Source organism: Mytilus galloprovincialis, chromosome 3, assembly GCF_965363235.1.
Source record: "Mytilus galloprovincialis chromosome 3, xbMytGall1.hap1.1, whole genome shotgun sequence".
In the NCBI taxonomy this organism is placed as follows: domain Eukaryota; kingdom Metazoa; phylum Mollusca; class Bivalvia; order Mytilida; family Mytilidae; genus Mytilus; species Mytilus galloprovincialis.
The window spans coordinates 36,395,200-36,409,989 of NC_134840.1; the positions used below are offsets into that span (position 1 = coordinate 36,395,200).

General features: G+C 33.4%; 1 protein-coding gene across 1 annotated transcript in view; it reads right to left on the reverse strand.

The window, feature by feature from the left end:
- The window catches only part of LOC143067832 (N-acetylated-alpha-linked acidic dipeptidase 2-like), a 30,645-nt gene that overhangs the window by 11,558 nt on the left and 4,297 nt on the right, over positions 1-14,790 (reverse strand). Inside the window, exons 2-4 of the mRNA XM_076241410.1 lie at positions 6,987-7,290; positions 5,596-5,718; positions 2,186-2,375 (exon numbers count right to left, since the gene is read on the reverse strand). Coding sequence (XP_076097525.1) covers positions 2,186-2,375; positions 5,596-5,718; positions 6,987-7,290 — 617 coding nt within the window. The remainder of the gene's footprint in view (positions 1-2,185; positions 2,376-5,595; positions 5,719-6,986; positions 7,291-14,790) is intronic.

The following is a 14,790-nucleotide window of genomic DNA, read 5'->3' on the forward strand; positions in this document are numbered from 1 at the left end:
TTTGAATAAAGAACAATGATGTCAAAGTTTTTTTACAAGATTTTGTAATTAAATTCGGAATGTTGAGGCTATAACTAAAACAGAAAAAGTACAAATTGTTCTATAAAATGCACGTTTAATAAGTAAGCAACCATATGTTGTTCCTTACCAATGGTATAATGTTGCAATATATATGCAAATGACTGAAAACAGAAACAAGAAATTGATTTCAACGAAAAATCTATAAATTGGGTCTAGAAGAACATAGATTGACAGATAATTTTAAAACTGTTTATATACATAGATGTGACAGATTATTAATTTATGTTTCAAACAAACAAAATCTTCCATCAATCTGTGAGAACGCATAATTAACTGTTGCTTAACCGTAAAATAAAATATGTACAAGAATGTATTAAAATAATTCTATTAACACAAAATACACAACTATGTTTGAAGTAACATTAGTTGTTTGACATAGAGACATGAATGGAAATAAGAGTGACAGGGTAAACTTAAATGAAAGAACAACTAAACAAAAAACTAACAAAAAAAAAACATCTCAATTGATCTCAACCCCCCCCCCCCCCCGTCCTTAAAAGATCCCATATAAAAAGATAATGACATCGAAGGAAATGATTAATGGGATAATGACATTTTTTAAATATGTGTACTCTGCTCCCAATCAACGAAAGAACTTTCGAGATATCATGATCAAAACGCACAATAGAATAAAAACGAACACAATAAGATAACAACAAACACAATAAAAAATTAAGTACATAAATAAAATTAGTAAAACGACTAAAAGACTAACAACAGTATACAAAACCCACAAAAATACTAAAGACTGATCAACACGAATACGCCCCCAAAAATACTTAAGACTGATCAACACGAATACGCCCCCAAAAATACTAAAGACTGATCAACACGAATACGCCCCCAAAAAAGCCGTGGGTATTCTCACGTGCTCTGGAAGTAACAGCAGATCATGTTTTGCATCTGTCGGGTTGCTCATATAAGTACAATGCTGGTTTAAAAGTTTCAGTGTAAGCAACAACCATCTCTCAAGTAAATGCTGATAGAGAATCCACGTTCTGGACTATCGTATCAACAGAGAAATATATACTCATACGCAAACTCTGCTGGATATGACATGGTACAGATAACCTTAACAGTACACATCTGACTGCAGCAGATGCCCATGTCGACTATTACTATCTTTTCAGGGACACTCGAGGACAAAATATTTGAAAGCCAGAAACTTAATTTAAACGATGGAGAGCTGATAAAACCATAAAAACAAAAAAAAACAAAAGTAACGCTATACCAAATAAGGAATGCAGGAGGGAGATATATTCCTTAATTAAAATAATTATGTATAACAACAAATTTAGATAAATCTTTATCCGTATTTTCATGCCAGTTCCGAATTATAAGCTAATGGACTGGTGCTACTCTTGGTGGCTAACAGTCTATCCGCAAAGGTATCGGCTAAGTGGTAGTAATAACATTGAACCAGATGCGCATCCGGACTATTAACTTAAGTTAATGTCTCCTCGGTTATGCCCAAAATATTGAAAAAGCCAAAACCTTACACAAACTTCGAAATTCTGATAAAAAAAAAAACCCAAACAGGGCATAAAAAAGCAATACCCGGATAAGAAATCAGAGCTATACGTGAAAAACATACCATAAACAACAATAAAAGATTCAGTAGTCAAAAGTGTTTTATCAATAGAAATTATGCTGTATATTTCGGACCCTATATTTCATATGAAAACACTTTTTAATTGTTATAAATTCATTTCGTCTTGATCTCATAAATGTTTACCCTTTATGATTGTTATGAACAAATTGTGTTGTATGTCATTGCTAAAATATAATTAGTAATAAATACAAGCATTGAAATGAAGTGTCATTGTTCCATATACCGATAGATGCTTTATACCCATATTATATTTTTCGTGCAGAAATTCAGACTTGTCTTAAAATGGTGATTATTTTAATGAAGTGAATTATCCGAAAAGCCATAGAATTTAAAAATATAGTTAAAAGACTGCAATAATATCTGTTATTGGTAAACATTTCATTAAAATCAGACAATGAATAACCTAAGAAAGTGTTTTTATATGAAAAATAGAGCATAATTTTGGGAATGATGAAACATAATTTAAATTCTGACTACAAAATAAGTCGGTACCTGTTGCAGGATACCCAGGAGTTAAAGGATCTCCAGACCCTAAAAATATTGTCCCGCGTTGTGCCCCCGAGGCCGGGAGCCACCAATCATGAGGATATACTTGTGAACTATCAGTTTGTCCCATGGCATAGTCTGCTGGATCCGAGTATAATATAATTCCTATGGCCCCATGAACATAAGCTAGATTTGCCTACAATATAAATAAAACCAGATGCTCCACAGGGCGCAGCTTTATATGACCACAGAGGTTGAACCCTGAACAGTTGGGGCAAGTATGGACAGAACATTCAAGCTGGATTCAGATCTAAATTTGGATTGTGATTAAATAGTTGACACAGCATAGGTTTCTGACACAGAATGAATGTGGTCTAATGAACTTTTTTTGCCTTTGAGCAATTCATTATGCTGTTGAATATAAATCCTCTCAACAAAAATGTTTGAAGAAATTTTCTTTTTATTCATGAAATCTGAAATGAGAAAAATTGAACCCCGCCCTCCAATTTTTATTCACATCCCCCTTTCCCTTATTCCAAAACTGATCTCAATTCAAATTTCTAATGGAGTTTGCAACAATAACTACTCATTTAAGCACATCATGAAATATTAAAATATAAAAAAAAAGTGATTGTTATCACTGAATGGTAAAGATTGTTTTAATTTATCAGTTGGTAGTAAAAGTGAATATACATTGTATATTGTGTAAAACATTGATTTAAGTTGATTCAACTACTGTTCTGGACAAAGAAAGATAACTCCAGTTGAAAATTTCTTGCTATTTCGCAATATTGTGCAATAAGATATTTCTTGCTATTGCGCAATACTGTGCAATTAAAAATACTTGCTATTGCACAATACTGTGCAATTGAAGATTTCTTGCTATTGCACAATACTGTGCAATTGAAAATTTCTTGCTATTGCACAATACTGTGCAATTGAAGATTTCTTGCTATTGCTGAATACTGTGCAATTGAAAATGTCTTGCTATTGTACAATACTTAATATAATAATTTTGGATCCTGATTTGGACCAACTTGAAAACTGGGCCCATTATCAAAAATCTAAGTACATGTTTAGATTCAGCATATCAAAGAACCCCAAGGATTCAATTTTTGTTAAAATCAAAACTAAGTTTAATTTTGGACCCTTTGGAACTTAATGGAGACCAATTTGAAAACTGGACCAAAAATTAAGAATCTACATACACAGTTAGATTCGGCATATCAAAGAACCCCAATTATTCAATTTTTGATGAAATCAAACCAAGTTCACTTTGGGCCCCTTTTTCCTAAACTGTTGGGACCAAAACTCCCGAAATCAAACCCAACCTTCCTTTAGTGGTCATAAACCTTGTGTTTAAATTTCATAGATTTCTATTTACTTAAACTAAAGTTATGGTGCGAAAACCAAGAATAATGCTTACTTGGGCCCCTTTTTGGCCCCTAATTCCTAAACTGTTGGGATCTCAACTCCCAAAATCAATCCCAACCTTCCTTTTGTGCTGATAAACCTTGTGTTTAAATTTCAATGATTTCTCTTTACTTGTACTAAAGTTATTGTGCGAAAACCAAGAATAATGCTTATTTGGGCCCTTTTTTGGCCCCTAATTCCTAAACAGTTGGAACCAAAACACCCAAAATCAATCACAACCTTCCTTTTGCGGTCATAAACTTTGTGTCAAAATATCATTGATTTCTATTTACTTAAACTAAAGTTATAGTGCGAAAACCTAGAAAATGCTTATTTGGGACCTTTTTGGCCCTAATTCCTAATCCGTTGGAACCAAAACTTCCAAAATCAAACTCAACCTTCTTTTAGTGGTCATAAACCTTGTGTTTAAGGAAGCTGGCTTGTAATATTTTGGAATTTTGGTCAGATTTTCGGAATCCTCTGGTTTTATTCATTGGAATGCATTAACAAATTTTGCCCGGTGACCCCCATTTTTCTTTTTATAATTCTTTTACATGTATAGTTTCAAGCTGTCTGTTGAAGTCTTTTAAAATTTTAATAACTTTTTAATAGTTTTTGAGGACTTTAACTTGTCAATGATAAAGCTATGGAAAGTCAAGAGAGAATATTTTCCCGCCAAAATTTCAATGGCTAATATATCGAAAACGAGCACGGCGACCTATATATATTTTTTGCTCTATGGATTCCTTAATTAATCCCCTATCAATATAAACTAGTCTTTTGAAAAGTTAATTACTTTGAAACTGAGAAGCGAACTCCCTTAACTTTCATAGATTTCTATTTACTTAAACTAAAGTTATGGTGCGAAAACCAAGAATAATGCTTACTTGGGCCCCTTTTTGGCCCTTAATTCCTAAACTGTTGGGATCTCAACTCCCAAAATCAATCCCAACCTTCCTTTTGTGCTGATAAACCTTGTGTTTCAATTTCAATGATTTCTATTTACTTGTACTAAAGTTATTGTGCGAAAACCAAGAATAATGCTTATTTGGGCCCTTTTTTGGCCCCTAATTCCTAAACAGTTGGAACCAAAACACCCAAAATCAATCCCAACCTTCCTTTTGTGGTCATAAACTTTGTGTCAAAATATCATTGATTTCTATTTACTTAAACTAAAGTTATAGTGCGAAAACCTAGAAAATGCTTATTTGGGACCTTTTTGGCCCTAATTCCTAATCTGTGGGAACCAAAACTTCCAAAATCAACCCCAACCTTCCTTCTATGGTCATAAAAATTGTGTTTAAATTTCATACATTTCTGTTTACTTAAACTAAAGTTATAGTGCGAAAACCAAAAGTATTCGGACGACGCTGACGCCAACGTGATACCAATATACGACCAAAATATATTCAATTTTTGCGGTCGTATAAAAATGGGCAAAATAAAATATCCTATAACCTGAACTGCAAGATTTACCGAGGAATTAAACATCAAGAAGGCTTTTAAACATCCTAGTTAAAAAGGTGTGAGTGGTTTCTCTTATGATTTAACAATATAAACAAAGTTATCCTTTGAAGTACAAGATTTCACAACTGTACAAAACGTAAAGTTTCCTATATAGATTCTAAATGGATGTATTTATAACAAGGTGTTTACGTTAGTATAGATCTCACACTGAACTGACGAATGTTTCAGTTTTTTTTAATACAGACCACAAGGATGTTAAGGTTTGAACATTTTATGTTTTTAAAACCTCAAACGCTTTTCCTACCTATTTACCTCTTGTCCATACCTAAAATGAACCATAAAGACGCAAATATATATCCGGCGGTCAATATTAATGCAAAACCTATCACTTTTTATGTATGCAAACTCAGTAAAAAATGTCAAACGTAAAAACAATCTGCATTTTTTTGTTGGATCGTTGTTTCAGTGACATCTTCCCCCATATCCTTTTTATTGCCACTGTCATCAGATTCAGTATACATTACAAGGGCTCTTACTTTATCTCCTCGAAATATCTTCCCATATCTTGCAATTACTATCTTCCCGGATACATTTATATTTAAACTGTCTAGATGTGTATAATCCTCAACTCTTCCATAGTTAACATATATCAGCTGATCCTGGAAAAAAACAATATTATATGTATAACAAATCCATACAGTCATAATATTCAACCTAATGTGGATTCTTAATTTTTCTTTGGATAACAATTTTCGTCGGTTTCGTAGATACAGGTGACCATGATTTCAAATTTTCCATGAATTACAAATTTTATAAAGACTTATGCAGTAATTGACAAAACAACGAAATCAAATGTTCACAAAAATGGAAAAGGTCCTCAATCCACTTAAATGGATACCCACGACAATAAATGAATCCACAGTATTCATAAGTAACTTGTGTGTTAATGAAGCGCGCACGTTCAGTGCATCTTCTAATGATTTTCGTGAATCTTTTAATATTACTTTCAATAATTTGTTAAAGTGTGAAACAAAATTAGAAATTAGAAACAACGCTGAAATTTAAGTTTCCCCCAGATAGCCGTAGGACACATATTGTCTCTTTTCGAACATTTATCATAATCTGAAACCAGGAATTAGTACTTTTAAATGTTTAATTAAACAAGCAGAGTTGAACCCTAAATATAGGTTGGTTGTTGTGTTATGTATGGCTGCCTCATCGACGTATACCAATCGTATTACATCAATCATATACACAAACGAGTAAGAATATATGAAGGGGCAAAATTAAACACGACCAGAACAAAATTCTATAAAAGCATACAACACTGAGTTCACATAACACTGCAAAGAAAACTTAAAATTGAGTAACACAGACTCCTCAAAATAGAGGAGATAAACTCATGTGATACTAAAGGGTAATCAATAACAGTCTACTAGGGGACACAGTCTTGTTGCTCAGAATAAAACCAAAACTCTTTTCACTGATGTCATGAAATTCATCAAAGATACCAGGCGTGCATTGCAACAGAGGAGATTCACAAGTGGCACTTGAATGAAAACAGGAGAATTTTATATTAATAACAAAGCTGAAGTAAACAGAAAACAAATGCATTCAAATTGTACCAAATCTGTCTTCAGTCAACAGTTACACTATACCACTAAGAAAAGAACCTAGATTATGTTTGACATTTCAATGGTTTTGATAAAATTAGCTGAAGTATTAATGTAATTTTAAAATTTTAATTCGATCTTTACCCTTTGAAAATGTAATTTTATCTTTACCCTTCAATGGTGCTTGTGTGTACTTCTATATGAAACAGCACCACTAGACTTGGTCAAATACGTTAAAGCCAATAAAACACGCAAATATGTAGATATTGACATTGAAATAACAGTTCAGTGCTTTATCAATTGGTAATTCTTACCGATTCAACCGTTCCTGGTTTAGAGAAAGCATTAAAAGGAGGAACAACATTGGACTTGTTCTCCGATTCATCCAGTATATCCTCATATAATGGTGATTTATAGATGATATTGCCGGTGCTGTTGTCGACGATCTGTATCTGGTTCATATTATCTTCGTCTGTTGTATTAGGATAGGACAGCAACACATCATATTCACTAATAAATACCTCGTCCAACCCATTGTCTGTCCAAAACTTTCGTAAATTGTCGGCTTGTTCCCAGTCGGCGGGAGTTCCAGCAAGGTGAGGATTTTCTGATAGGTCTCTAGAATAACGGGGAAGAACATGATATTAGCTAACTCATATTAATGAATTTAATAGAATATAAGATCTTCCAACTTTCCTGGTTACACAAACTTTTAGGCATATTTTAAACCATGGAAAAGTAAGCCCGTTCACACACACTAGTGAAAAATTATGGAATTTTGCCTAAGTATGCAAATGGAAATATACAATAATTCACATGGTTTATATAGCAGGGGTGTTTTTTTTAAACTGGTATGGCCATACGAAGAATTTCAATGTTTCCATGATTGAACTTGAAAGTCAAGTAATGTAATCTGAGTTTTGAATGGGACACATATGACCAATGCTAAATGAAGAACATGTGTGTGCTTCCCTTTCATTTATGTAAGGGATATAAGCCGAAGACCTGTTCAGTATTTTACAGAATGGACTGTTAGAGGCTTCTATCTTACGTAAAACATTGTTTGACACGCTGAAAAGGTAAAACAACAGAAAAAGAAAACAAAGATTTATTTTAATTAAGTATGAAAATTGTTTTGTGAATAAACTTCTTTACATTAAAAGATATCCTACATGTTGGCCCCTTCAAACAGTAGCTCAAATTAAAAAAAAAGAAACAAAAAGAAAGTACAGCTAAAGGTAAACAACATGTATTGCTACATGAACATGCGTTTTGTGTTTCAAAATGTATAAAGTGATGAAATGATATTCTTAATGCAAAAACGAAGAAAGAGATGTCGTTATTAGTTATTGTGTTGTTTCAAACTTTCAATTGTATTAAAATCAAATTTTATTTCAAATACATAATTAATATGAACAAACGAAGAGATAACAACATGCAGTCGGTTATATACTTTGGAATTTTCAAGAGACTGTTATTGTTTACTCAAACGGTACCATCTGAATACCCCCACCTCTTTTTTGTTTTTTCTTCTTTCTGCAAGGTCGTATCGCTCTTTTTTTCGTTTATATGTGTATTGAGTCCCTTGTGTCTTTTTTAAATCTTACCGAAAAGTAATTAAGTCTCGATTTTCTTTTGAAAAATTCTGAAAATTCTTAAAAGGATTATAGTCCCCTAGTTCATGAAGGGAGTTCTAGATTCGCACAGGATAAGGTTCGGGTTGTTTGTGGCCCTTGTATTGCGGCATGATATGTCAAATTTAAGAGCATTACTTTATTGTTTTTTTTTCATTTTAATTGTAGTTGAAAATGATGTTAGGAAGAATAAGAACAACATCAGAAATCACCTAAAGACGGACGACGATAAATCTTTTGAAAAAAAAAAGAAATTTATAAAGGCAAAAAAAAACAAGACTTACAACGAGCATAATCAACTTATTGAATTAGTGCAAACAGAGACAACCCAAAAACATGAGAAAAATGGCTGTGATATAAGTATTGGTAGTGTTAAAAATCAATTGAAAGTGATTTTTCCTAAAGAAACCGTTTTTTGATGAGTGACAAAATTATTGTATTGGAAGTTGACTTTAATAAAATGTTTTTTTAAATGTCATGATGAAAATAATTAGGGGAATTACTAGATTTTTTATTTCAGTGATTGAACTATCATTTACCTGTAAGAATCAGTTATGCTACTTTTAGCTGTCCAATATTTGTAAGAAAGAAGAGGGCTATTCTTAAAAATATTGGACATCTAAAGGTAACATAATGGTTTCTTATAGGTAAATGATAGTCCAATCACTGAAATAAAGAACAGGTAAAACAATAGAATGACGTCATAACAATGTTTTAACTTGAGGTATACAATGAAGCTTTAGATTTGTTTCAAAAACAAGAATCGTGAGACAAGATAGGGAAATGGTCGATGGACGGCTGGACAGGGTTCTTTGCGCCAGGTATCAGATACATTCACGTTTCCTATTTTAAAATATACTCGTGTGCCTTCTAAATTAATCTAGGATATTGACGTACAGTGCAACAACATAACAAACTTTAAAATAGATATAGCTAAAGAGATGCTAGAATCTCCAGATCACTGTTTGCATATTTGCTTGCAATCCCAATAAAAAAAAAGTGGAAAGATACCAAAGGGACGTTCAAACTCATAAATCACGTTATGACAACGCCATGGCAATAAAAATAAATGGCCAAAACACAAAACACAACAAAGACAACCAATTAAAAGACTTAGCAATACTAACACAACCAGTTTAAACACGGACCTGTTTAAACCAACTGTTTGGAACTGTAGTCTTAAACCTAAATGTATGCAACTGGTCTTAAACCTAAATGTATGGAACGGGGCTGAACCTTAATGTATCAAACGAGCTGAAACCTAAATGTATAAAACGGGGCTGAACCGAAATGTTTCCAACGGGCTGAAATCTAAATGTATAAAACGGGGCTGAACCTAAATGTATCAAACTAGGCTGAAACCTAAAAGGTATAAAACTGGTCTGAAACCTTATGTATGCAACAGGGCTAAAACCTATCAAAACGAATATATGGAAACTATTCCAACTGTTGTAAACTTTCGACGTATGAATTTTTAATAAAATATATTTATAAAACTTTTAGAACAGGGTAGCACTAAGGTATGGTTTAACAGCAAACACTCACTGCAAAAGTGAGAGATGTGGAACGCAAATCCTTAGCACTAACCCTAGTCCAAATAATTATGACGTCTGGCAAGGCTATTTTCATTTTTTCAAACACTCCACTTTGTTTGACTAATCCTGCTACTCGTCTTAAGATATTAACGGTCCTACCTTTCTATTCTTCTTCTTTCAACGTCTCCGATACGAATTACAACTTGAACAAATGTAAGTTTTTAACGACATTGCCTGGCTGTACCTGTACAGCCCTTGCACGGTCACAACTTGACAACTTGAACAACAACTGGAAGTGTTTAACGACCTTGACTGGCTACACAGACTTCGCACGGTCGCCTCGGTGCCCGAAGGTGAGTGGTGAGCTCCTAACGCGGACCTCGAAGAGAACACCCTAGCAACAATTGTACAGGGAAAGCGTCTGATAGCAACCAAGGATAAAAAAAGGGGGGGGGGGGATTTTAGATACAGTTTTCAACGATAAAAAGATTAAGAATTATGTACCCTTGTCTTGATTTAATGCTAAACATATGGCAATTTTATAGAAAATCCTCAGCCTTTATCCCTGTACTCTCATATTTCGCAATTTGATGACTTATAGATATATGAGTATTGCATGCAGTGCTAGCATTGATTTCCCTAAAAAAAAAGTTTATTAATGTAGTTATTGGCTAAAACAAATAAAAATATGGACCAATTCAAGTACACCTTTTAGGGTGCGCTTGACTTTAGTGACTCAGCAAGAGGTATTTTGGAATTTACAGGTTGGTTAGAACTTTTTGTTAAAAATAAACACTAGCACATAATAGAAAAGCAAGTGAGTAATCTATGTTTCAAATTTTATAACAAACTTCTCTGTATTAAAGGCTGTGGATTTTCTATAAAAATCTTGGTTTGTTTGCCACAAAGTACTCTTTCTATTTAATGCAATTTAACAGTAACTACTAGTGCACTGCATCAAGTTTCCCCTTGGTATATATGTTACAGTGAATTTGTATAATCAGGGATTATGTAGAATCCCTGATTTTTAAGGGAATATGCAGAATTACCAAAATCATTTAGTAATTATATATAATCCCTGAAAATGACCAGTGATTTTACATAATCACTGAACATTTGAATAATTATTCTACAAATTCCCTAATATGATTTCAGGGATTATCAATAATTTAAGGACCCTTTGTTTGATAAAAAAAATTAATATAGACACATTGTAATTTTTGTCTTTCATATTCCTTGCCAAATGAAATAATTTTGCTTTTAAAAACAGAGAATGATCTTGAAGATATAATCCACACAGGGTTTTGAGACAAAGTTGAAGACTTCAAAATTTATAATATCAACATTCCCTGTATAGCGATAGCTTTGTTTATTAAAAGCCAGCGTCAAATGGATATTCATGCTGTATTTGGAATCCAAAGATCATGTTATTTGTGATACATGTAAAGCAAATGATGAAGAAGATTATGGAACATCTCTTTTGTGTTTTTTGTTTGTTTGTTCAAATGAACAAGAAATTTAAACTTTGAGAACTTAGGTATCTAAATGTATAGAAAAACAGGCGGAACTTAGGATTGACAAATAGAACAAAATTTTAGAGGAAGCTTGCATTTGGTGTAATATTATCATAACAATTCTACAGGATAAAAGGAAAGGGGAACCCAAAAAAAAAACATAATGGCAATTGTTCACAAAAAGTCTGAAAAAGGATATCGCATGGCCAGAAAACATGGTATCTTTCTTGCTCGAACCAGTTCAAGGTTGCAAATTTCCTTTTTTGGGGTACCTTCAGATGTTTCTACTGAACACTTTATTTCTTCAGGCGTGTCATTAAAATCGGATTCGATATGTGCAGAAAAGGTGTTTTTTTTAAAAAGTGGTTTTTGTGGTAAAAACAGATGTGAAGTATATTATTATTTTGATATAGTATGCCTTACATTTAAAAAAAATGGGGTTATCATTTTGATATATTGTGCTTATTTAACAATTTATGTTTAGATCTATAATGATCTTTTTATTTGATTGTATAGAATAAATTATTTAACTTTTTTCATTTTCTTTATAATTACATCCCAGCTCCTTTGTTCTTACAGGGGTGATCCGGCTCAGATCACCCCTGTAAGAACAAAGGAGCTACCAGATCACCCCATTTTGAGTTTTTTTGTTATACATGCTTTCCTTTGTTCTGTAACATTTTGGCGGGAACGTCAAATCCACTATAAAACTTACAATTAAATTTGCAATTATACGGAAAAGACTATCTATCAAAATTCACGTAGAAAAAATCCGGTGTATAAGCTGGGATTCGAACTCAAGACCATTAGCATACCAAGCCACGACACAACCACTACACCAGGACGACTGGATGCAAACTGTCCGTAATTTAACATAATTAAAGGAAGCAAGATATTTTTATAAGTGGGGCGAGTAGGCAAACCTTTATTCAGTGGGGTTTAAACCCTTTTCGTTAATAAGTGAGTTGTCAGTGATTGTTCAGTTTGATTTTACACTTTTTCAAAAGTGGGGCGAGTCGGTAAACAAGAGTGGGGCGATTTTTTTCATAAAGTGGCGATATAGATTGGGCCGATTGGCCAGTGGGGCGAGTTGACATTGTTTGATATCTACTCATCGTGTTCGGGGTCAAAAAAGGGGGTATTAATCCTATAGTAATGTATAAAGTGTATTATAATGGTTGTGTGGCGTTCTAAACTAGATTTTATGAATTGTAAATGGTTTTCCGTCTAATCAAAAACAGCTGGGATGTAAAATAGTTATCCCACTCGGACTTGGTGTGTCAGTGTAAGATCACCCTCTGGCCTCCGGCCATCGGGTTGATCTTACACTGACACACCGCGTCATCGTGGGATAACTATTAAATAAAACTATTTCTGCCAGGGGCGTAGCTAGAAAGAAACGATGTGGAAGCAACTACCGCCGAGCGGAGCGAGGCGAAAAAATTTTGGGACCCTATTATGCAGAAATTTTTTTTTTTTCGGTTTTCGGTCATAGGACGGTTAAAAGAGGAGCGATATGTAGATAAAAATTTATGAATGTAAAAGTATTAATAAATCTTCTGAATATAGTAATACATAAACAACAAATATTTGTGATACAGAATTTACTCAAAATTGTCCAAAATCTGCTCTTCGGGTCTGGGCAGAAACAAACTTATCTATTACTTTGTCAACATTCACACTGAAATCCCGATGAACATGCAGTAATCATGGTAATGCTATGTAACTTTCGTTGTTCATTGTTGATCGTACATTTGTTTTCATTTACATACGTAGTACCGTGACTGATATATCTCAGGGCCATCATGGCATGGTAGCACTCGCGAGATGTTATAAACCAGCGTACGTGTTCGGCATCGAGCGACCTCCCAATTGAATTCGTCAAAATTACATGCTAGGTCAGTTTCGTATGTTTCAGACAATATTGAGATTTGTTAATTTGTGAAATTTCCTACAACACGATGAAGCCGTGAGATACAGCACAAAGAAGCGATTTTCTGATAACTTGACGCGACTCCACTCTCCAGTTGCCTTATCATATGGTCTATGAACACAAAAATTAATGAGGCTTTCCAATACTGTTTTGGCGCGTGGTTGCAGGGCGATTGGCTCCGGTAGTCTGTCAACCACATCGCCTCGGCATATTTTCAACGATATCGAAGGGATCTGATAATTCTAATGCCAAACTGATGAACTGTACTCTGTAAAATGTGCTCCAAAACTACATATCTTAGAATAGACTGAGTATTACAAATTCAAAAGTAAAAATCTTGTAAAAGATACAAGTAACCTTCCGATTTTGTCATAATCTCCAAAAAAAAAAAAAATTATTTTGAAACCAAATGTCGTTATCTAATGATATTTCATCAATTAAAAAAAAGTGACAACATAGGTGTTTCCTTTAAAATTCAATTTATAAATTTTTATTTTGCCATTTCTTTTTTTGCATGCCGAATCAATGTGCACGCAACTTCGGAGCTACGATCTTTTTCTGAATGAACAGCTTCATCAACACTTGTAACTAGGTAGTCAAACTAATATCCGGGATAGACGGAAAAGACACCAACAGTCTCCGATTCTGATTGACCAACTCATCTCTCTCTCTTCTGCTTTTTTTTTTTTTTTTTTTTGAAAACGACGTGGATGCACGTGCTGTCGTGCCTCCGGGTAGCTACGCCCCTGTCTGCATTCAGTGATTATGTATAATCCCTGACGTTTTTTTCTAGTGATTCTACATGATCCCTGAAAATTTTAGTGATTATATATAATCCCTAAACTAGCCAGTGATTCTACATAATCCCTGAAAATTTCAGGGATTCTACATAACCACTGATTATACAAATTCACTGTAACATATATACAAAACGGCCTCTCTATTATTCATTATACCTGTAGTTTTGATATCATACAATTGAAGTTTGAAAAGTTCGTACAAAAATGGCTACAGAAGGAGTCATAAACCTTAAATGGGAAACTCGAAGAGATATCGGAAAATATATAACTGTAGAAATATTATAATATTCTTAGACCTTCTTAAACAGTAAATTCGTAACAATAATTTGTAAATTACTAGCGATTCGGTTGCCTGTCAATCAAAACTTAAGTTTATGAATCATTTAATATGTAATGTTATTATTGACATGCAAAACAGATGCATGAGGTACTCTTGTGCTTAAAATCCCACATGAAGGTCAATGGACATGTCAAATGCTGTTTTTTAATATAGGAATATCCAAGTTCAGTGCGACACCCTATATTAAAAGTTTATGACACCGAAAGCAAAACTGACGGTAGATTGACTACATTCATTGTTAAGAAACAAATATTAAAATAGGTAACTGCTGTTTAATGTATAAGATTCCATTGGATATTGACTATTTGGACTCGATTAGGTAGAAAAAACAAGATAAAGGGTCAACGTATACAAATAAGGAA